General features: G+C 40.1%; 1 protein-coding gene across 1 annotated transcript in view; it reads right to left on the minus strand.

Moving 5' to 3' along the window:
* MAN1A2 (mannosidase alpha class 1A member 2) overlaps nucleotides 1–24,156 on the minus strand; it is a 138,290-nt gene extending 114,134 nt beyond the window's left edge. The window contains exon 1 of the mRNA XM_027681309.1: nucleotides 23,753–24,156. Coding sequence (XP_027537110.1) covers nucleotides 23,753–24,060 — 308 coding nt within the window. The 5' untranslated portion in view covers nucleotides 24,061–24,156. The remainder of the gene's footprint in view (nucleotides 1–23,752) is intronic.
* Nucleotides 24,157–24,516: the final 360 nt, after the last annotated feature.

Consider the following 24,516-nt stretch of genomic DNA (forward strand, 5'->3'; position numbering starts at 1 on the left):
ATAAGAGTCCTTATTCAACTCATATCCCTCTCCATTCAGTTTCAGTTTGCCTTTTGACCTTTTTCATGTTCCTATTTCCTGCCCTTCTTTACTATTATTTGCACCAACTTAGGCTAGTTTGCTTCCTTGGTCTTCTACAAAGGCGTGGCCACCACTCTGAAAGCCAGTCCTCCTCACTTGCATCATTTGACTTATTTGGACCATGCTAGGGAGAAGCAAGAATTAATGCACTGACACAGGCCTTCTCCTTCAATACTAAATATCCCCTCCTAAAGTCCCTGTAGACCTCCTCCAAATAAAACTTCCTTCCACTTCTGTGAAATCATGTCCCTAATCGATCTCTTTTGCAGCCAAATCTTAGACCAAGAATCTGGGCTGTCAGCCACTTTGGTCTTTAAATCTCTCATCTCTATCATGGAAGCTCACAGATTCTGTTTCAGATCTGCTCTGTTGTCTAAACCAAAACCTCAGCCTCTGACATGTCTTTGTAGATAGTTAGGTGTCACCTTCAAGCCAAATGTAATTTAACTTTCAATCTTCTTTTCACATCTTTTGTTCAGCGATGGAAACTTCTCCATTGCCCAGATTGCCAGTGTCTGCACATTCTTTCTGCTTAGTTTCCATGTATTTTAAATTCAGTCTTTCTTAACCCATACAGTTATAAGCCCTCAGAGCTTGATCGTGTTCCTTTCATACAGCAATTCACCTAGGAAGACAATCTACTTAACTACTGGCATCCTTAAACTGCCTTTCTGTACTTTTTTTCCCTTCAACTTTAATTCATTATATGTATTTTTTTAGACAAGCGAAAAACATGGCTACTTCCAGATGTCCAATATGTTAAATTCATGTATTTCCATGCTGGTCATTAAAGATCACTGCTGCTTGTTAATCCTTTGCTTTCTCTTCCCAATTGTTTTCCTTTGTCTCATAATTAAGGTATGGCCTTTGGAAGCAGCTCTGGAATGAGGACAAGCAAAATCCTTGGGGAAATATATTTAGAGAGAATTTCAAAAACACAGATTGAGTAGGCACACAGAACTTGCAGAAGGGAGTGGAGAGTTGAAGCACATCCCTTACACATGAAGTCCAAGTCCTCTGCAAAACTGCAAGTCAAAAAGAACCTGAGTATTCCCAGGTATCTTTTACAAGATTTTGGAACATAGCTAGGATCTTCATGAATCATCATATGGAAATACTTCATTAATAAAGAACATGAACATGAGACATCTCTTTTTTTCTTTCATAACCATAATAAAAAGAAAATGTACCTTCCAGTTAAGAATAAAACAATACAGATTATACTATCAAATGTGGAACAAAAAAAGTAACCAACGAAACAAAACAAAACCTATGCAGGCAAGGGATCATCCTTTGGAAATTATTTGCTTCTGATGTTATGAATGTTGACACTAACAGAATTGGTAAAACTTATCTTGAGAATCTGTCAAGTGCTGTGACCATTAGCAAAGGCATTTTTTCCTCACCTCTGTAGCAGCCACATTATTCCAAGCACCAATGCAAAAAAGGAGGAGGGTGCCAAGCTCAAGTCAGTGACTTCCTTGCGACCTGGAAGCACTGTCATAGCTGCTACAGTCAGCTTAAGTTTTACCAGTGAAGAAAAGCAGATGTTTTCTACAAACACTCCTACAGCTGCACTTACACCAGCAGTAGGCATTTCTCAATGCTAAGAAGGGTCACTAGAGACTGCATAAATATTTTACGCTTACATGAAACTTCTTAGTTTCATAGTTACAGTATCAGCTGAAACAGATTTTAAGAAGAATCAGATCAACTACCTCAGGAAGAAACATACTTTTTAAGACTACAACAGCAATGAATGCAATTTTCACTAATGAGGAGCAAATAAAACAAATTACACAAGTTTTCAACTATATACAAGTAAACTCATTCAGTTTTTAATGTCTTAATGTCATTCAGGTACGAAAACACTTCATTAGAAAAAGCAAAAAGTTCAACAATGTAGAGTTTTCAATCACTACAGCTCTATCAAACACATCTCATTTAGATCTGTTTCGCTTACACAATGTAAAAGAGAATACAACTACATTTGCCTCAAGGCACTAACACAATCAAAAATAGGCATTATTTCAGATTTTTTGATGATTAAAGAAACTTGAGTTAACATCTGCAGCTAATTACATCTGTGCAGAATACTTAGCCTCTGCAGAACAAAGTCTTAAATCTGATTGTCAAAGCACTTACAACACTAATACAGAGGGAAAAGAAATTTATCTTTTAGGAATCCATCTTACTTCTAAAAAGGTACTCTGAAAAGCCTAAGTCCTACTAAAACTTTAGGAAATTTAGGATCTCTTCACATTTTATCAAGAAAACTGAATGAGAAGAAGGGTGCTACCTGCCCTGTGCAAAATGATTTTAAATAGCTTCCTGTCTCCTAACACCATACTGACTGGAGCATCAGATCTTCCTTTCCAACCAGTATCCCAATGAGATAGACTTTATTTATTTAAAAGTAATAAAGATGAAAGAACATCACAAGAAACAGGAGTGACAAACACATATAGACTATAGGAATAAGAAACAGAAAAAGAAATCAGCACTGAACAAGTGAATTGGGAAGGATAAAAAGTTAACAACTCTTCACCTGGAAATCCAAGGTTTATTTTGATGTGGGATTCAAACAGCACCAAAAAATAGTAGGATAATTTTAATTCAAAACGTCAGAACCCCACTACAATTAACAATGTGAAAGCACAGAATTTTCTATTATAAACCATTCTAAGTCATTGGAAACACTGCTGTTGTACAAATTTAAACATGTACATAGCAATGTATTTAAACTCAACTCACCATGGTCAATTCTAATACAGTATGAACCACCATCTTGCATACTATATAATTTATTGATATAAAAGACAGTTTGATCACGGCAGAATAATACTTAGCTGGTCCTATGATACTGAGAAAGCAATGAACTGAGTTCTCATGCAAGAACAACTTGTCATCTTTGTGTCTTATTAAAGAAGGAATTTTTATAAATAAGCACATTTACATATAGGACAAAGCAGACCCATTGATGTTGGTGGTGCAGATCAGATACTGAAGCATAGGTTCAAGCAGAAATAAAAAGAACCAGAGCACTCCCACATACAGCACCAAGCTCTTAAATATTATTTCTAGTCTACTACTACTGCCCAAAACTAAGTTTCCAATAGAAAAAAAAAAAAAAACAACGAAGAGTCAAACCCATCAACAGAAGCCATGAAGGAAAATAAAGGTGGTACATTCTATGATTTGGCATATATCACAAAAGTTGCTGCAGAGTCTGAAGCATCAAAGCTCATCTTCCTCAGAGGTCACCATGCTACAATCTTTACAAACATTACTTATTTTTCTTTATTCTATATAAAACCGAATATTTGTAAATTCTTGTTTTTCACAATGATAAAGCTGCTTTGATAGTAGTTTTCCTGGGGAAAAGCTGATAACTTAGCCACCCAATACAAAACAGAATCCTAAAATTAGCCAGACTTAGACAGCTAATTTTAGATTACAAAAAAAAACCCAAGAATATTACTGGTTTCTGCTACACCTTAATTCTTACCCTTTTGAACACATGCAGACCCACAAATTGCATGTGAAACTACTATACTACTTAACATTTTAACATTCTTTGAAGTGAAAAGTTTTCTCTAAAATATAATTCTTACCTATTTTTCCTAAAGAAAATTAATAATTTTGTAGCATTTTGTACAGCATTTTGTACAACACCAGCAAGTATTTCAGTATATGCTCTACGGAGGCTTGTACTACATCTTAAGCACTACACTACTGACTTGCTACTCCTTCATCCTCTGTACCAACCACACTGCGTGAGAGTTGTGCCAAGATGGGATGCTGGGTTCATAACCTTAGACTTGTACAGGAATTTTGGGATTAGATGGGGACAAAAACAAGAATGAAGTCCAGAGAAGTTCTTCCCAGAGGAAGAAAAAAGTTCCTGGTGGCATGCAGAAAATCTTCAGGAGTAATGGAAAGGACCCAAATAGCCTCCAGAAACTGAACCAGTTTTGAGTAGGAGCCTTAGCTGGTTGAAAAATTCCTTTTTCCTCTGCATATGCACATGTTAAAGGAATTTCTCAGCACATCTCTTGATTATAGCACGCCCTTACTCAGGCAGTTCGGCCCAAAAAGAGAACAGGTGATATTTGTTTGACTAAAAAGCTATGAAAAGTTTTCTAACATTTCACCTGACACAGAGAAACAGCAATATATGAGAGAATGTTTAAGCAAAAGAGAAACAGGATTTTACCTGTTTACCTTCATAAGATATAGCTTGAAAACTTTCCTCCAGCAGGTATCAAAAGCTTGTGGAAATCATTATGTAAGAATAGCGCATATCACAGAGAAAGCTGCATTTATTCCTTGCAAGGGCAAGTGCTTAATACAAATGTTTTAAGTGCTTAATATAACACAATAGCCTCATTCTCCACAGGTGGTAGGACAGATGATGCTTCTGTGGCATTCTATATAGACATTATAAGTTTGTTCTGAAATGAAAGAACAGGAGGGGACATACTTGAGAAGAATTTGGCCAAAAAGCCCCATATTAAACATGTGATTCCAGGAAGATCAATAATAGAAGGAAGGAAAGTCCTAGTCTACTCTTGGTTTGAAAAAAAAAAAGACCAAGCAAACCATTAAACAGACCATGAAAACGTTTCAAGCAACACAGTTAAACAAGCAAACAACTTTATCAACCGATTTTTTTTACTTCATTTTGTTAAGAACAGGTCTTGAAAGCATTTAGTTTCAAATAACAATCAGAAAAAAAAGTTTAACACCAACTGTGAGCAGTAACATCTTACTGACTTAAAAGTATCAAATAAGCAACCTCAAGAACAGAGCCTGAAGCAATAGAAATAGAAAGACATTTGCTGTATAGAATTGTCATGCAGTAAGGGTGTGGTTTTTAATGAAACTAAGAAGCAATCACTAAAAATTATGACAATCATTTTAACATCCTAGTGTTTCAAAATGGTAATGCTGGAGCTTTTCATCCATAAGAGGATCCGCCATTTGAGCTAAATAGCAAGAAGCTGTCATCCTCTATCAGTTACTATGTAGGTAAACAACAGAGGAAGAAAAGAATACCTTGACAGGGTTTCACACTTTTCAGCTTGCAGCAGAAAAAAAAAAAAAATACTCCGGCTACAGTTTCACATTATATTTAAGTTGATTAATACCCAGTTACTGCCAAGTAAAAGGTCTCAACAGTAATAAGGCAAGGATCTGCTGGAAACTGAGGACTATTGTATAAAAACATGGTGAGATAAACAAACAACATCTAGAGCACAGAACACCAATGCATGCACAAGCCATGGCACATTAAGCTTTGGGAAATTTTTCTGACAAACTCACAGGGAACCCAACACAACTTCCAGCTGGAGAAGCGATGACACTGCCTTCACTGAGGCAGAGAAGTCCACCAGTGTGGGCTGGTAAGAAAATATTCCTGAGTAAATATGAGTTGCACACCATCAGCAGGGGTTCCCTCTGCTCATCACCAGACAGAGAGTGCAGAGGAACACAGCTTCCCTGGCGTTGACACAGAGACACCTGTGACTAGAAAATTAGCAGTTCTTTAGAAACAAGTCAACTAGTGCACGAAGGATGCTTGTATGTCCATACATGCTTTATTAGGTTAAAAACTGATTGTGTACGACTGCAGCATTAATAGCATGATCAACTGTAATAGTCTAAATACTGGGTTTTGTAATAAAGGATATTATAACTCTATATGCCTTATGTTGGTCACCATCTCTGTGCAAAACATTCTTTTTTCAGGGCTTTAATGGCCCTACAGACGCAAGCTCACTTTCCTTATGCTGGTACTCAGGAGACTGGGCAACAAGCCATTCAGCCAGTGGTGAGTTGAGCCAGCTGAAAAATTATGGATCATTTCAGACCAAATCAGGTCTCTTAACTGGCTGACTGCCCAAACACTGATGCTGGGGCAAGGATATAGGCAGGATTAAATGGCTGGGGGCACCACAGAACAGGACATGAGCTTCAAGTCTTACAGACCTGCATGTTCAGGCATGTTAAAGTCCAAGTTATAAGAAGCATGTTTTCTGCACGCAAATTCACACAGCCATTAACCACAACCACTCCCTACTATCACTTCTATCCCCTCACTCAGCCATATGGTTTCCTCTTCTCTAGTTTACCCCATTGATACTGCTTCCTCCATCAGCAAGTCAGTCCCTACAATGCTAAATTTTATTTATGCCTGAGTATCACCTTCCTCCAAATGTCTCCTTTCTCTGATTAGTATCTCACTCAGCCAATGTCCACCTCTTATGCCTCAGACAACACTGATCTCTTTCTACTTAGGGACAAAGGGGAGGAAACCAAAAGGCACCATTTCACAGTCATCCTATCCTCTTGTAGTTTGCTCCATGTGCAGTTTCCATCTCCGGTTCCCAGGAAAAGAAATTGCTGCTTCTCACTACCACCAAGTCCCCCTGCTAGCCCTGGCTCAATTTTCCCCTCCCCTCCAGGCTCCTATTCCTAATCAGGTACCTCTTTCTTCCCCTCCTGCCCCATACTGGAAAAATGAAAACTATATTGACTGAAGCAATGTCTTCTTCCTGATGTCTGTGTTCACAATTAGTATGATAGCTCTCTCCTTTTACAACCGGAATCCTCTAGGCAGCCTGATCTCCAGCAGTAAACACCAAAACTCTCACCAACAGAAGAAAAACAGCTGGAGAACGTAAGCAATTTAAGGCAATAGCCATGAAATTAGCATGGTCTTAGTCTAAAAATTCTCAATTGTTCAAATACAAAATAAGTTGCCAGCAAAACAAAAAACAAAAAAAAACCCAACACACAAAGCGAGTGGCTGTTAAAAAGTAAAAGTAGCAGTAACATATAATGCAGACTCAGAGATGGCAAACTTTCAGGTAAGCAGATGGTACTAGACTTCTCTGCACAGGAAACCCTCTGGCAGGTCCTACATACCTCTAAGGAAGTGACTACCCTCACACAGATGTTCTGTCGACACAAACTGCCACATTTCCATAATGCTATTTTAATCGCCCAGCCAAAGTTGCCTTGCACATCCCAGAAGCAACACTGCTTTAAATATTGGATTGGAAATTCACACATAGTGCTCAGATTCATCTTCCTCCTCCACCTATAATTGTTACCATATGGCTACATGGTAAGTTGATACCTGTCTATCAATGTGTTTAAAATCAGAAGAGTAGTCACCATGCATGGCACCATAAGCCATGCACTGCAATGTTGTATGGTAGAGCTTGAAGAGAAAGACAAGGCGGAAAATCCTGGAATCTACTCTAGGGAAGTGATTCCATTATAGGAATCAACACTATTAGGGGTGTGCAGCTCAGTCTAAACACAGCAATTTCCCTTTACTTCTTCCTCTTGACACCAAGACACAGCTATGCACAACCCTTCTGGCTATTACAGCATCAGTGCTACTCCATTCGCCTTGCACAGCAGCAGCACTGGATTTGTCTGAAAGACACAGATCAGTTCCTCACAGTGCAGAACTGGCAGGATCTTCCCCTCTAAGGTAACACTTCAAAATGTAGTCCTGCTTACAGACATTGGATGAATTATGGGGCAGCAACAGTAAAAAAAACCAACAAAGAGTTTGTATTCAGTCTCAGAATATCAATAGCTTCCAGAAGATATTTAGAGACATGTCGTGAGAAAAGGCCTGGACAGGACAGGACCTGCAGACCATGTTCTGTTGTTAAGCACAGTCAACCTTGTTTTGAGGAACAAGGGGCAAGGCAGGGGAAGTATATCTATATATACAGAGCACATATACTGTGACTCAAGAGAATTTCATATAGAATGATACAGACTGCAGAGTGGATATACTTAACAGTAATATTGGATTAATTAAAACAGAAATATAAGTCCTTCTCCCATGCAGCACCACTGGGACTACTTAGAGGGAAAGAACAGCAAGGTTTTATACCTCTCTACTTAGCAAATCAGCCAAAACAGTAACTAAAGATAGAGCAACAAAATACCTGCAAATCATGACGTACAGTCTAATCTGCACTGTTCCACAGAGCAAAACTGTATCTCATTACTTCCAAAGTTCTTTAATCTTGTCAGTAAAGCAGAGGATAAGAGACAACTGTGTGACAAATTATTTAGCCTTCTAGGTGCTTTTAATAAGTTTCCACATTAAAATAATCCACACTGCTAATGAAATACACAACTGTGATTCAAGAGACAGATAATTGGGTGTTGAGTTTTTTCCTTTTCAAAAAGGCCAGAAATGCAACAGAGGATCAGTAATTCCTCATCTGAAAAAATATAACAATGGAAGGCTCACACTACTCAGTACATCTATGAATATGGAAAGCAGGTTTTTGCACATCTGACAAGAATACAGCACCTATCACAGAATCACAAAAAGTTTGAGGTGGAAAGGGAACTCTGGAGGTCATCTGGTCCAACTCCCCTATTCAGGTAGGGTCACCTAGAACTGGTTGCCCAGGATCACGTCCAGATAGCTTCTGAATATCTTCAAGGATACAGATATCATTGCCATTAATTAGGCAGTGGAGTTTGCTCATTTGCTCCACTCCATAAGCAAACTGCACAGAATATGAATGATAAGCTTCGCTCTGCAAAAGACACCTTCCCAATTGAAACATCTTCCCAAGTGAGTAAACAATATTGCTGAGAGCAAAATCCAGCACAAAGTCTAAGAAATGACTGACCCATAAACAAGGTAAGGATGTCAGCATCATGATGGTAAACATAACAGAATACAAAAAAAGTATGAGAGAGGAAATTGTGACGTGTAAACTACTCTTACATATTACAAATAATTCATCCAAAGATGATTTGGCTTTCTTTAGGAATTGCTAAGCAAATCTTTTTTCATATATATCTGCTATAAAAAAAATATTGTCAGGATACAAGAAACAAAATAAAGCAAATGTCTCAGTAGTATGTACATCTAGAATTATTATGGATATTTTTCATAAACCTATGAGAACATTAACAGATTAGGCTAATACAATGAAATGTTGATTAAAAGATATCAGTGCTATTTCCAGTATCAGTTAAATATCAACATGTTTTACAGGCTACACATACAGACTTTAGATGTATGCAACAACAGATGAGCTGGACACAAACTGCTCTTGACATGACTGAGACAGAAAATACACAGAAGTACTGTAGCTAAGAACATGAATCCAAAATAAGGAGAGAGATGGGGATATAAAATGTCTCAGCAATTTGGTCTTCAAATTGTCTTCATCAACAGAATTTCAGGTTTTTCAGAGAGCTTTATAAACAGTACATAGTACACACATATCTTCCTCTATTAATTTGCGTAATATAATCACATGTAAAGTCTAATTTCTTCCTTCACCACCACCATATACAACTTCCTAAATTCCCAGCAACAAAATGCAGCTCATGGATAGATGTAGTTAAATGTTTGATTCCTCAAAGATTAAAATAAAATCTGTTTCATTAGCTCAAACTATTATGGCAACTTTCTTACCTCTTTCATGAAAAACAGATCATTTCACTAACGAATGTATCCATGCTATATGTGCTATAGAACAGTACATAACTAAGATGACTCAAACAGGATAACACCATTGATTTGACTAATGAAAACTCTGGAACTAGAAAACAACTCACAACTCTTCACTTCACTGGCTGTAGGCAACAAAGTCATGTTTATTTTGAGTTCAGACCTAATAGCTTCAAACATAGTGGTCCAGAGTAAACAAGCATATGGTCCCAAGATCACCAAACCATGAGATTCAACTCTTTTACAACTCAAAATCCAGTGTGAGCTTGGGTTGAGTTCCAAAAATAAACTGGAACTTTATGAGAGGATACTCTCATAGCTATAAGCTACCAAAGGTAAGAAACAGAGTATAATTGATGAGATACTAACTTAATCCAAGAGAAAAATATTGACTCCAAAAGGCATAAAAGCTGAAGAAAACGTGGAGTTGGAATATGTTGACTCAGCCAGATCAAGAATCAACCCACTCCAAGATCAAAGGAGGCTGATATTTTCCTACCTTATACCTTCCAGGCCAGCAGAGACTCACTGAGCTGGTAAGCACATTAATCCACAGTAAACAGCCTAACTGGTGAGGCTCTCTGCATGAGCCAGTAAATAAGTGCTGTGTACCTCCTGTCTGAAGAACCTCTGTGAGTGGCAGAAGATGCCAAACACTCACCCATGGCAATTTTAAAGACAGATCCTATTTCTGAAGATTAATGCTGTGGTAAAAGGTCATATCCTTGCAGCCACTGTCATGCATGGAAGTTAATATTAGCTGGAAGTTCTTTCCAACTCTAAAGTAAAGGTGCTGCAAAATTATGCACTCAGACTAGAAAATGGAAGCTTAATTCCCTCCCCTATAAATATTATGTCACCTTCAGTCATTATCATTTTAGATTCCAGAAATAAGGTACGGGAGAAAAAATAAATAACACAAAACATGATATTTAAACTGGCTGTCAAAGCCAAATGTAGCTTCCTTTCTTGAGGATTTCTTCAGTTTTATGGAAGCTTTTATTCATTCTTTCTTTTCAGTGGCTACAGTTCAGTCATTATTAATGGGTTAAAAGAAGAAGAGGCATTCTTAGCCATCCATCGCCGCAACATGTTTCAGTACCACACCTAGCCTTTGTGGGAGAAAGGCTGGGGCAAAGGCTATTTGTGATCTGAAAACCAGCATGGCACAAAGGAACATAAGAAAAATTTCTGGGTTAGACTACAATCCAACTTCTACCCTTTCCTCCCCTCGCAGCTTTTCCATCCCCACATAGCATAGAAGATGGTAATGCTGTTTTAGAAGTCTTGGACTATAGAACCATTGGATAGCACTTGCCACCTTCTCTGCCCTGTTTCCTTTTAATTGTTGAGCACTGAACTGAAAACAGTAGGGTCAAATTGCTAAAAATAAGTGAACAATTCTATACAAAGGAGAGGTAGAGCAGAAACTAAAAATAAAATACAAATCCAAAAACCACCTGCCACAAATGTTTTTTAACAGTTTGATGTAAATACAAGCCTTTCTAAATCTCAAAAGGCATTCTATTTTAAGCACTATTGAATACACTTGAAAGCTGGTAAGAACAAGGTTATGGCTGATGCAGTTTAAGGGAATTTTTCAAGACAGCTTGGAAGAACTCTACTCACAGTCTGTACAGGTTCCAGAACTTTTTCTCCTTAACAGAAGTCAGATAGAAAAATTAATTTTTTAAGTATCATATTTTAGGAGTAATTTAAATTTTTATGCTTCCACATATTTTCTAGTTACTAAAACACTAGACAGTATTACATAGCTTGCTTTTTTTTTCCTAAAAATTCCATACTATGAATCCATGAAAGTTCAAAACCAACTTGCTAGAGAACCGTAGAAAAGCAAGGAATTACAACTTACTCAAAAGTTACACACACCACTTTGGAGTTTGGGCTAGTTTTGCTAGTTTGTCTACCTGTTAATGTATGAAAGGAATCTCCATAGACGCTTCCTTGAGTTTTTTTAGCTTTTAAACTCAAAAGGCACTTAACTTTTTCTAGGATCACCACCAACAAATTCTAGAGAATAAAAAATTTTGAATAAAATTAAATATCGGAATGGGTTAAACCATCTTGTGATGGGGATTGATCAGGTGGCTTGTGTCAGCATCTAAACCTTTCAGCCTAAGTAAAGGTGGTATTTTCTTTGCACTGCCTCAAGTTTCTCCTGCAAGTGTTCCTGCAGGTTACATTACCACTTGAAACGTCACATATTTCATTGAGCATAATGATTCAGGCACCTTGCCAAATTGACATGAATATGTCAAGCCTCATTTTTCTTTGTAATAGCAGTAGATTGGATGATCTAGTCCCACCATAGTGTGACGGCCAGATGCTATTCTGAGAAAATTATGTCTAAAAAGGGGAGACGAGGTGTCAAGCGAATGACTGAGCATAACCACAACAGCACACCCATCGGAATAAAATTAGTACTCGAGAGATTTATAGAAACCAAAATAAACATATCAAAAGAGAACAGAGCAAAGCAAGGACCTGGGGGTCACATGGAGCAATGATAAAAATTCTGTTGTTTCACCAACACACTCAAGAACAAAGTCACTATTAGGCACTTGGCTTTTTGAGTGAATAAACCATTCCCATTGCCTACTTTGGCCAACAAGCAGCTGTCAAATGCTGCAATGCCAACACAGGGCTGAGTAAAAGCCTGTCAGAAAGATTCCAAGTTCTCTTCCATCACTGGTTTCTGTCATTGTTTTTCACATAAATACCAAAATGATGGGGTGATGGGAGGGTCTATTGTTTGGTTTGGGGTGGGGACTTGGGTGGATTTTGGTGTTGTTTTTACAAAAGAGCTTCCTTTGGTTACCAGTACATCTTTGAATTATTCCCAATCACCATGTTCGCTAATATTATTTCAATAAAATGCTGAACCAAGTTCATGCAGAAGTTACTTATAAAAACTTCCAGTAGAATATCGGTCACCTCATTAGTCATTGGTTTTCAAGTTTCACATTCAAGTATTTAAGTGATAGCAGTGACAACTGATTATCCACTTCACCAAGCAGTTTATAGATATCACATACACAGATACATTATATTTTATATATATATTATATATTATAATATATCTGTGTATGTGATATCTCTGGTACCTGGTATCTCTGATACCTATCCTTCCATAGGTATCAAACTCTCAAAATGAGAAAGTTCCCAGACATGACATAAAACTGAAAAAATTCTTAGTCATTAGGGTGACAGTTACTGAAGAGCAGTTAAGGTCCATCCTCTGGCATGTGAAATAGTAACTCATTTCACATAGAAATAGGTGTAACATTCAAATTCTATGAACTTTTCACTGCACTGATCTCGACCAATTTAACAAGTATAACAATCAGCAGATCCAATTTAACTGTTAAGTACCTAAATCAGTATTTTTAACAGTTCAGAGTAACAACCAGATAAAATAATGTGCAAGACAGTGATAAAACTAAAGTTAAATTTTTTTTTAGTTGTTAGCATTATTTCTCATTTGTTTTGATTTTTATTTATTTATTGGAAAAGGGCTGTTTCAGAGATCCATTAATATTTCAATTGCCACGGATTCTACTATCTGTAGAAAATTTGAAAATCTGAATTTCTTGAATACCCTTTATAACATCAGAACTCCATGAAACAGAAGAGCCTACTTAACCCTCCACAGTCATGTCTTCTCCAGAACACTGTGCATTGCAATTCAGAATTCACTACATACAGTACTTAATAACTTGGAGAACATTTTCCACTCAAATAGAAGCCAGTGACAGCAGAACAGATGCCTTTAGGAAACTAAGAATGTGTGATTATAGCACTGCTTGCATCATCTGCAATTATTAAGTTTAGAATTAAATAGTCATCACTGTTTCCAAGATAAACCTGATTAAGAGATTTAAAAGGTCACCAGAAACACAGTTCTTAGTCAAACTAGTTCACACTATCATTTTTTCAGGACAGAATTACTTCTTTCTTTGGAAACCAAAAAAAAGGGGGAGGAGAGGAATATTGTATCTTAACTAGGAAAATAACTTCGCTCTTCTCTAAGCATCTTTCCCTCTACTTTTGCCATCTCAAACAAGCCAAGAGAGTGGCAGGTGTTTTTTCAAGTTCTGTTTTTAAAGCATAGAGCAAATTTCATCTCACAAAAGTAATAAAAACAAACAGGAAGTTTGTGGTCCAGAAAGTCAGCTCTGGATTATGATTTTCGAATTATACTACAGAAAGGATGAAAGTATTCTGGAGCAAAAGCAGATCCCACAACTTGCATTGGAAAAACAGCAAATAGCACTCAAAATGCAACACATTTGTAAAGATAGCAACATATCCAGAAAAATCTGCTGAGGGAACAGCACATGCTGTAAGCTATTCTTACTAGCCAACAAGCCTAAACCAAGTGTAGAACCCAGCATATTCAGCACAAGTTTATTTATCCAGCAGGATATTCAAAGCGAGAATACGGCAGATGTGATCCTCCCCTTCCCACTGAAGGATTTAAGGGATATACCACTCCCACAGACGGCATGTTTTTCTTACCCTTAGTGATCACGTTCAGTTTGATCCAATAAAAAGTCAATTAGATTAGTCTGATTTAACACTGATGGTCACCTGCTCATAAATGACCTGACTGTACACTTCAGACATTAAAACACGTCAGCAGGTCACAGAGAGATATGACAGCAAATTACTGAGAGGGAGAAACTACTTATGCAGCCTGTCTGTGAAAGCTCCAAATGCCTTGCTGGACTGCAAACAGTGCTAAAACTCAGCCTAGATGAACACCATCTTGCAAAAGTCTTCCAACTGCCTACTAGCATATAAAAAGCTGGAGCACATCTTCCACGAAGACAGGCTGAGAGTAGGGGTTGTTCAGTCTGGAGAAAGCTCCGTGGAAACCTTCTATCAGCCTTCAAGTACCTAAAGGGGACCTACAAGAAAGCTGGAGAGAGATTTTTTACAAAGGCATGCAGTGATAGGACAAGGACGAATGGCCTTTAACTGAAGAGGTTTAGCCTAGATGTTAGGAAGAAATTCTTTACTGTGAGGGTGGTGAGGCACAGGTTGCTCAGAGAAGCTGTGGACTCGACATCCCTGAAAGTGTTCAAGGCCAAGTTGGAGGAGGCTTTAAGGAACCTGGTCTAGTAGAAGATGTCCTTGCTCATGGCAGTGGGGTTGGAGCTAGATGATCTTTAAGGTTCCTTTGAACCCAAACCATTCTAGGATTCTACGAAAACTGACATTTCTGCATGCAGGTGTTGACAGAGTTATCTCATTTAAGAGCTCCTAAAGCTTTTGTCATGGTTTGAAAAGGCCCAAAATCCAATTCTGATTCCTAGCCCCCCCTCCCACATCTCAACCCCATGTGAGATGGGTTTTCCAGACAAAAACACAAGACTCAATATGGGGGGAAAGGAATATATTACAGGACTGTACAAATAAATAAATACTATAATACATTACATATTATCTTAACTCTATTTCTATCTCTACCATGACAATAATATTTACAATGGGCCAAATCTCTTCTCCCTCCAAATAAAAGTCCAGGAGAGAAGAAGAAGAAAAGACCCCTTCCAGTCTCTGAGCAGCAGGTCTCTCTAGGCAGCAGGCTCTCTGTGTCTTCTCTTCCATGCAGCAGAAATAGTTGCTGGCTCTCTGCCAGCACACACGAGGGGGTCTCCAAGCCCCTTGGCCCTCCGTCTTCAAAACGGGGGTCTTTCCGTGGACTGCTTGACCCCAGACAAGGTTGTGTCACCATGGTCATATCACGAAGCACCGGGGTCTTCGTGACGGTCTGGTATCCTCAGGGGAAATCAAGCCCCTGTGCAGAGCTCCCATGCTCTGACTCAAAGATGGCTGCCAGCTTCTCTGAAGCTGCAGCCAGGGGTGGGGGGGGGTAAGGTCACCCCACACACACATTCCTTTGGCCGTCCTGGCTTTAGCTCTCAGGAGGCCATGAGCTTCCTAGCTCCTCTCAGCAGTGCATACTGCACTTTAGGACTCCTCTCAGTCCACCACCCCCTCCTCTTTCTCGGAGGGGTCTCTAGCAAGTTTGGGGGGTTTGGTTATCCAGTTCTTACCCCAACAAACTCTGTCTCTGCTGCTGGCTCTTTCCTTCTCTTCAGACAGCTCTCTGTCTGCCCCGGCTGCATACTGGTCCTTCTGGTCCTTATCAGTTGGCTCTTTGCCACTGCTCTTCGGATGCTGCTGTCTCCACTGCTGCTCCCAGCGTCTCCCACTGCTCCTACCGGGGAGAAACTCCCCCAGCTCCTGGCCACAGGCACTTAGTTCAGTTCAACACCATTCCAAGTCCACATAGCCCCCCAGCCGGGGCTGGGGGGGGTGGGCAAAGCCCCAAGGGGCTACTGCCCCGGCTCCTCGTGGCACTACCACAACATGGCCACCTCTTCTTCACAACAACAAGTACCACCAGTACCACCTCTTCTCTTCCGGTGGAGAGATATGTTTATATATTGTAGGAGCACTGATTGGGTCAAACCCCAAGGGTCACCACCCCCTCGGGGGTTACCACTTTTAGCTTCAGGGGGGAAAAACCTGGCTCAAACTAGAGCAAGAAAAATACTTTCATCACATGCACTCCCTTAAAGCTGTAATTTTGCTCATGCCATACTGATCAGATTACATAATGTTAAGCCAAGTGAAAACCTTAAACTTGCTCTCTCAAATAGAATCATGGAAAATAGCTAGCTGTCCACTCTAAGCCACAATGGCAGTAACTGCAAGGAGCTGGGAAAGCATTTTAAAATCCTCTGGTGGTTTAAGAGGTGACTAGCAAGTAATAGAGCACATAAAACATTAATGAAACTAATGCTCAATACCACATGGAAGGTAATCCTCTTCATTAGTGAGCATCATAAGAGTTTTTAAAAAAAAAAAAGCAGCAAGAGACAATCGCAAATATGATTCAACATTTGGGCAAATATGTCCTCTAAGAAGAAGAACTAACACAGCCCTGTAGTTCCAACACCAATGGCCTTCCGCTTTCTGTTCCAATGTTTCCTACCACCTCAGTAACACACCTCATTGCTACTGCTATCCCATAAAATCCAGCTCTTCCCTGCCACAGCATTAATGTCCAACCACCCGTCTCCAGCGATCAGTGAAGAACAGAGGACAAGTGCTGTGGGTGCTTCAGAGTTACACTTGTGCAGACTGACTAACACAGACCAAGTACCACAAATGACTCTTGGGCTCACAGCTGTGATCCTTCCTTTAGCACTTATTTCGACAGGTCACCCTTTGCTGCTGAGAGATCCTACAGGGAAGAACAGCAAAGGGTCAGTAAGAGCTACAGGTAAACGCACGGCATGTTCACAAACTTTGTTTGCTCTGGCGACAAGGCCAAAAAGACCTTTAAAAAGCAATGTCTAGCTAATATAATAATATTATAGGTTATTTATTAACCTATCTTCTAAGCTTTTTTTTTTTTTAATTTTAGAAACACCAGTATACCTGGTTGGGTACTCAAAAAAACAAGAATGGAAGTTACCAGGGAAATTATCTCCCTTATTATTTAGTATTTGAAGATCTCAAACAATAATACAGAACCTCCAGATCTTAGAATGAATGGATGAAGTTACAGAATTTCCTCCATACAGGACACTAGGTCAGACAAAGACAAAAGGAATCAAAGTCCCACAAATTTTATGAGCAAACCTATGACAAGAACCTAGCAGTCACCAAAACTTTTCCCAACATTCCCCCCCCATGAATGAATGTATTCACCCTCAACATAATAAAATAATAAAGCAAAATCTATGTGTTGAATTTGAAGACAAATATCCTAGGTCATATTGAGCAAGTAAGAGAAAAACCATTAGATTGTAAATGCAGATACTTCAGAAAAGTTACAATCATACAGGATATTTGAAGCCCTCAGACTTTTTATTTGAAGGTTTGAGGCAGCAGGAAAAAAGATACTTATTTTTTCCCTTTCTTGTTGGCCTGTTGAACACTCCTCTCTCCACAAACAGCTAACTAGCAAGAGAACTCTGAATTTCAGTAATAAAGTGATAATCTAATTACTGAATTAAGACAGATGATAGCACTCACTTGAGCTTGCATCTGAAAAGGAAGGGAAACGAACAAATCCCACAAGCTATACCCAAACAGGTGTCCCCAAGTTCCCACTTTGTTAGCCGGAATAACTACTCTGAGGAACAGCTGCCTACCCCCGAGACCAATCTCTTCTCAACATTGACAGCTGCAATAACGGAAGTGCAGAACAGTAGAATATAAGCATTGACTATGTTTTTTTAATTTTATGGGCTTTCCAGGGATGGACATAAGAAGAAAATAAAGGTATTACGAAATTTCTCCTCTTTGCCCATACTCAGTCTCAGTTCAGTTGTTATGAAAACATGTGCACATACCACACCTGTATGAAAAACTAATTAGAAGTTTGGTGACATTTGTTGTAAGGAAGCAAAAACCCATAACTCAGAACTAGCTGAGTAGGATCGAGATATTTGTATTTACTACAGGAAACCGAGAGGATCAAACAATGGGCGAACTCTTGTAGTGCATAATGCCCACAACTAGCCATGCTGCTTACTATTGCCTCCATTGCTACCATCATCAAGCAACCCACATTTATGCTAAAGTTCTTTTGAGATTTTAATCTACAAAACTACGAATGAACCAAATTGCTACTGCCTCCCACCCACTAGCTGGCGTAAATCCAGCTAGCAGGCTTCCTGCAGTTTTCCCACACCTGATTGTTTTCCAGTATGTAGACAAAGTATAGATCATGCAAAAAACCAACAAGTTCAATCTTTTTTTTTTTAACCGGAAAGGGTAAGAACTGGAGAACACCAGCTCTTGACTCCTCTCTTTCATAACAGAGGAAATACTTTGACAAACTGGAATACAGTAAAAGAACATGAAGAAAGCAGTGCTCTACACATGATGTAGGCTGTTCAGCAGATGGGGGAGAGGAGGGAGGACATCTAGACAGATGGTCTAGAATTTGCATTTTGTAATTCAAAACTGAAAGCACTTCTCAGCCTACAATATAATGCGTTAATTTCAGCAGAATCTTAGAAATAATACAAGAAGGCACCTCTCCCACTGTCCAGTGCAACTTCAGGACAAATCTCATATGAGTTTAAGGGTATAAAGTGGGTACTCCAGAAGAAATCAAACTCCCATAAATCTTCAAGTACCAGCATCATCTCTCGAGCCCCTTCTCAAAATGGAGTCCAGAATGAAGAATTATATTTGTCTACTAAAAACTGCAGCTGAGAAAAGTCTCCCAATAAAGAGGGTCAGTGTTCTTGCAGTAGCTTCAACAGTTGAAGACTGGCACCAGTCAGTTATGCCTACTGTGCCCTAGACATACAAGATATTTCTGAACCCTGACTTGAGCTCTAGAGATGTAATCATGAGGATCTGTATCTCCTGCGTGTTGCACCCTACAAAATCCTTGCTTCTAGATCAAGCATCTCAGCCTAAACTCAGTGCCCACACTTGAAAGAGACTGTGGGGAGTCTGCTCTGAAATTAGGTTTGATCTAATGCAATGAAAAATTGAATGGAGTAGGAGTTGGGGTGCAAACGCCACAGCGGCTCCTGATTTTTCAGGGGAAAAAACAGGCCCGCTGAATCACAACAGCAAATACTGTTAATTATACTAATGAGCTGTGCCTAGAGTAAAGTTGGGAAAGGAAGAGCAAAGAGCAAAGTACTTTTATGACAGAACACACTGATCCCAGTAACAGAGATTAAATTATCTCCTCTGCCCACTTTTAGTATGGCTAATTAAGTCATACAGATAAGATAAAGGGATTCAAAAGAAGTATGTTAAGCTTTTCCTGCTTCTTTTTAAAAAATGCAGAATTTAAAAGAAAAAATTAAGACTGAAAGCTCCTCAGAATAATTTTTGTTATTTTCACCTCCTATGAGTAGACACAGGAGCTGCTACTGCCACAGAGACAACCACATATGGAGCAACAGAAGAGCACTTTTAGACTATTGCCACACAGTTGCTGACTCTCAACTGGTCATGTCAGACTGCTGAGCTTATATCTTTGCATCACATGGAAATCAACATTCCTTAGCTTTCCAGAAACAAAGTTGAAAGCATGATTTAAACTGATCTATACCTACTCACTCACAGAGGCCAAGGTAGTTGAGGTGGTCACTTCTATTAACAGGTCCTGCTATCAACCTGATGACATGAGGGTTGGTGTTTTTTGTTTTTTAAGCACAGACAGAAAGTATGACTTGAAGCAATACACAGGAATTTAGCAGCTGAAGATACAGCTTTGCAAATTCTGAAGGACTTAACTGTTGGCACAATAGGAGTCCAATTGCTGTTACAAAGTAGCTTTGTTGCTTTGAGCTCCTAAAGTTGCATTATTCGTTGCCTCTAAGATTAATGCACTTTTACCACAGAAATGATCTTAGCTTTTGTAAAGTAATATAAAGAGCAGCTGCTTGACACATCATTAAATAAACAAGTCCCCTCCATTTTTATATTGCAGATAATCTTGTTTTCAAAAAATCTGAGAAATCAAGGAGATTACAGGGCATCTGCAGTCTCATTCATTTACATTAGATGCCAAGAAGCCATAAGAATGTTTTGATTTGGTTCCTGAGCTATCTTTTAGGCCTGGTATGGAAGAATAAAATACCTAAGATATCTGAAAAGTAACTGGGTAGTAAGAAACCCCTTAAGTACTTTTGTGTGGCAGAAGATGCAGAAGTTTGGGAGAAGTGACAATTATCTAAAACTGCGTAACAAATTTTGAATGATGCTCAAGTTAGTTTGGCAAGATGTATCTTTAAAACCATGCAGCTCTCATTCCAGAATCTCTGCAATATCCTATTTGAAATGGAGAGAAACTCATCTTCAGGAAATTAAATTTATTTTTTAAAAGTGTGTGTACACACATATCTTCCTAGGTCCTGGACTAGTCTTTTCCACTCTCCCTCCCCTCAGAGGCAAAATTTTGTGGTACATCTTTCCAACATTACTAACTCATTCCCCATGCACTATGCTGCAAGTGCACATGAAGAGCTTACCGATGAAATGAGCAGCTGAAAATGATCATCACCTTGCAGTGCAGCCCTCCCATTTCCCAAAATATAAATTGCAGTTTTAATCCAGATTTTAACCACCTCGTTACATGAAATGTCTTTTTCTTTGAATGATAGGCAAGGACACTGTAATTCTTGAGTAAATATTTAAGAACATCAGGAAGGGAGTAGGGTTCCCCCCCCCGCCTCCTGCCTTTTTCTGCCTGGAAGGAAAAACAAAAAAAGGGATGGGAGCAGTAAGGAAAACAGTTTAATGGAAGATGTAAAGTTAATGTCAGCAAGGGGTAACCACCGTAACAATAATAATAAAAGCACTCAAGAATGTCAAGGGTGCCCAAGGGACAAGGTGGGAAAGCAATGCGAGGAATATAGAAAAGGTCCTGTGGGAACCATTGTTTGAACACCCAACACTAAAGCATGGCTGCACGACAACTTTCTACCTACAGCATTGCTCTATTTTGCTAGAAGATAGAAACAAAATTACTTTCCAACAGCCTACAAAGCTAAAAATTTGAGTAGGGCAAAATGTGCATTAAATTATTATAGTCTATATACCAAGGGAGCAGCATTTTAATATGAGCACTTTATCATCTGATAGAGGTCAATACTGGCATTCACAGAAGAAACACTTTTTTTAGTGACTAAATCAAAACACCTGATCAAGTGTATACTTCATAAGAATGACCTTTGATCTGATTACCTAAGTCCCTCAATTTCTGGAAATACAACTTGTCAATCCATCTTCACACTGCACATCTTAGACTGCATCCTCCTTCATACTCAGGGTAGGTTAATTTCTCTTGATCTTTTGTACCATAACTCCTCTGCACTACCCAAAAACCAACACTTATAGAGTAGTTGACGCATGACTTTGCTCCTTGACAGCAGGCAGAACAAAGTTTTCCATCCCAAACAGATATAACAAGTACTCTAGAACTCACCATCAAAGACCCTATACTTTCTCAAAATACCATCTATCAATGTCCCTGCAATCCAGGAGCAAGAACTCGACAATGAAAATGGCAACAAGTGTTTTCCATTATAGAAAGCAGCCACCACATCAGCTCCAAGTTAGGAAATAGCCTGTTGATAAGACTGTATGGTAATCAGCCAAAGAAGTTGTTTTGAAAGTAAAGCATGTAACCTTGCTTCACAATGCATCTTGTGGCACCCACACAAGGGTCTTACAAGCATGTTAAGCAGGCAGGCTTTTTAAGCAGTTAAGATATGCCTGGAGTAATCCAGTGGTTTGCAGGGCTAAAACAACAGGAACAATATCTATTCTTTCTCAAATAACAATTCAAAATGTGGCCGTAAAAAAAAAAAAGAACATGAGAGGGAAACTTTGGGTGGAGGGCAGGGTACACACAGTTATAGCAATAGAGGAACAGTAAGAGAGGTAACTGATGACAGGATAACCACTTCGCTTAAGAACATATCCCAAACAACCAAAAATGCACTTAGTTCCAACAGTTTTAAGTTTCTGCTTATCTACACATGACAGACAAAAACATATGTACTTCATTACTAAAGCTGTGGCCTCAGTAATTACACTTCAAGAAGGAACCTGTAAAGGACCCCATGAAATATCACTATCAACTAACTCCTTTTTCTACAGCCCATATACTGGGCAACACAAGGTACAACAGCCACAGCTGGAGTTTTGAAAATTCCTGAACTCTCTTTTTGTTTCATCTGTCCTATATTTTAGAAACTGATTTTGACTGAATGTGCAACAGGGACCAGGGAAGCTAAGAAATAACATCACGGAAAAAAAACCCCAAACACACAGTGAAAGACGAACTTCAAAGGCATATTAGAGACTGTCTAAACTTATCCTTAATGCAACATTTAACCACACCAGCAATTAACATTATAGACAAAATAAGTACTTGTTAAATATTAAGTATCCGTGCCCTTTCAGATAGAGACAAAGGGCTCATGTAAGTGGCCTAAGGCATCCGACAGCAAGATGCCTTAAGGAAAAACACCACAGTATTCAGGTATTCTTTATAACTCATAACAGATTAATAAAAAGAGGTCAATTAAAACCTCTCCTTTTAATCTAGCACAAATAACTTTTAAATAATACTCACGTAAAAAAGATACATTTTAAACTGTTCTCAAAGGAACATTACCAACATAAGTAACCTTTCTTCAAATTTCACTGTATTACTAATTTGAGTATGGAAGAGCAAATATTTTATTACCCATCATCATATTTTAGCACATGTTTGACACTGAAGACAGATCTGTCAGCCTCACTATGATCCAGACACTAGGGCAGGATTTAAGCAAATACAGTGTTAGAAGCAAGCACACTGTATAACCGTAATTTAAGGTTTTTTATCTCCATTTTGAAGGCTTTACTTCACATGACCCAGCCTTGAGCATTTAGAGGCTTACACCACACAAAGCTTTAGGTGGCCCCCAAAAAGCTATCAACAGTTTGACATTAAACCTTGATACTCTTATCTTATCTCCGAGTTCTTTACACTGGCAAATACAATTAAGGCAACTCAGCAACCTGCAACATCAATTATCTGGAATAACATAATTACAAGTGATTTTAAGGGCCAGAAAAAGGCAATTGTGCCATCTGCACTAGTTCCATGTCCTGCTCATCAGAGGCTGACAGCCTCTAGATCACAGCATGCAGTCTTTGTCAGATCAAAGTTCTTGTACACTATTCAGCAACAAGCAGCTGTTTTGAGTAAGCACATAATAGCTACAGAAGAGATGCAGTAGTTTATCAGTCACTTACACTGTCTCCACAAATGCCATAACTTAACCCCCTTCCCTCCATGACTGATGCAGGGAATTGGCCAGGGTGAGGAAATAAATCAGTCACTGGAGGACAGCTCATATTTATCCTCCCAGCTCTCGCCAGAAGGCTAAATTCACACTGGGAAAGAAAACATGGAGCCACAGCTACATGTGGCAGCTGGAGGACACCAGGCTAGCGCTCAGAAGTTGATACACGTTGGGAAGACACGAGGATGTCGGAGAGAGGAGGAACAGCAGTACGGGAAGAACCTATTTTAAGGGATCTCCCTCTCCCCAGTCCCGCTCCGTCGCCGGCGAGCAAGGTACCTACCTGTGCCGGTGCTCGTCGTGCCCCTGCCCGTGGATGAGGAAGCCGCCGAGGTTCTTGCCCCCTTTGCTGGTGTCCACGTGGGGAATGAGCACATCCTCCAAGCCCAGGTCAAAGCGCTTGTGCTTCGAGGAGTCGGGGAGGAAGAAGAACGCCCCGAAGCACAGGGTGATGAAGGCACTAAGAATAAGGAGCAGGATAAATTTTTCGGAGAGTCTCAAGGTAGCCCTGTGGTGCGGGAAGGCGGAGGCCCCCAGGTTGAGCGGGGGCAGCCTCCGCCCGGAGAGCGGCAGCAGGGCGGGAGTGGTCATCCTTGCGCTAGCGACCACCCGGCGGGGCACGGCTCATCCCCTCAGCCCCCGGGGAGGGCGGCCCCGGCCCGGCTCGGGGGCTGCGGGCGGCTGCACCATCCTCCCCGCCGAGGGAAGGGAGGGCAGGGGGGAGGCCGGGCCGCCCCGACGGCCCCCGCGGGGGCTCGGGCCGAGGCGCGGCCGCCCCGCTACCTGCGCGCCTCCCTACCTCCCTGGCCGCGGGGCCGGCCGGGCCCGAGCGGGCGACTCCGGTCAGCGGCGTTGCCCGCGCTCCGCGACCGCGGGGCTGCGGGACGAGCGGCAGCGGGCGGCCGAGGGCCCGGCCTGGCACGCGGCGTCGCTTCGCCCGCGTCCCCTTGCCCGGGCCGAGCGGAGGCGCATCCCCTTGGCCGCGCCGGGGCCCCACTGCCAAGACCGCTGGGAGCGGCCGCCGCGCCCGTCCCGCTCCGGACCCTC

The sequence above is a fragment of the Neopelma chrysocephalum genome, unplaced genomic scaffold, assembly GCF_003984885.1.
Source record: "Neopelma chrysocephalum unplaced genomic scaffold, ASM398488v2 Primary Assembly neopelma1_60, whole genome shotgun sequence".
NCBI lineage: Eukaryota > Metazoa > Chordata > Aves > Passeriformes > Pipridae > Neopelma > Neopelma chrysocephalum.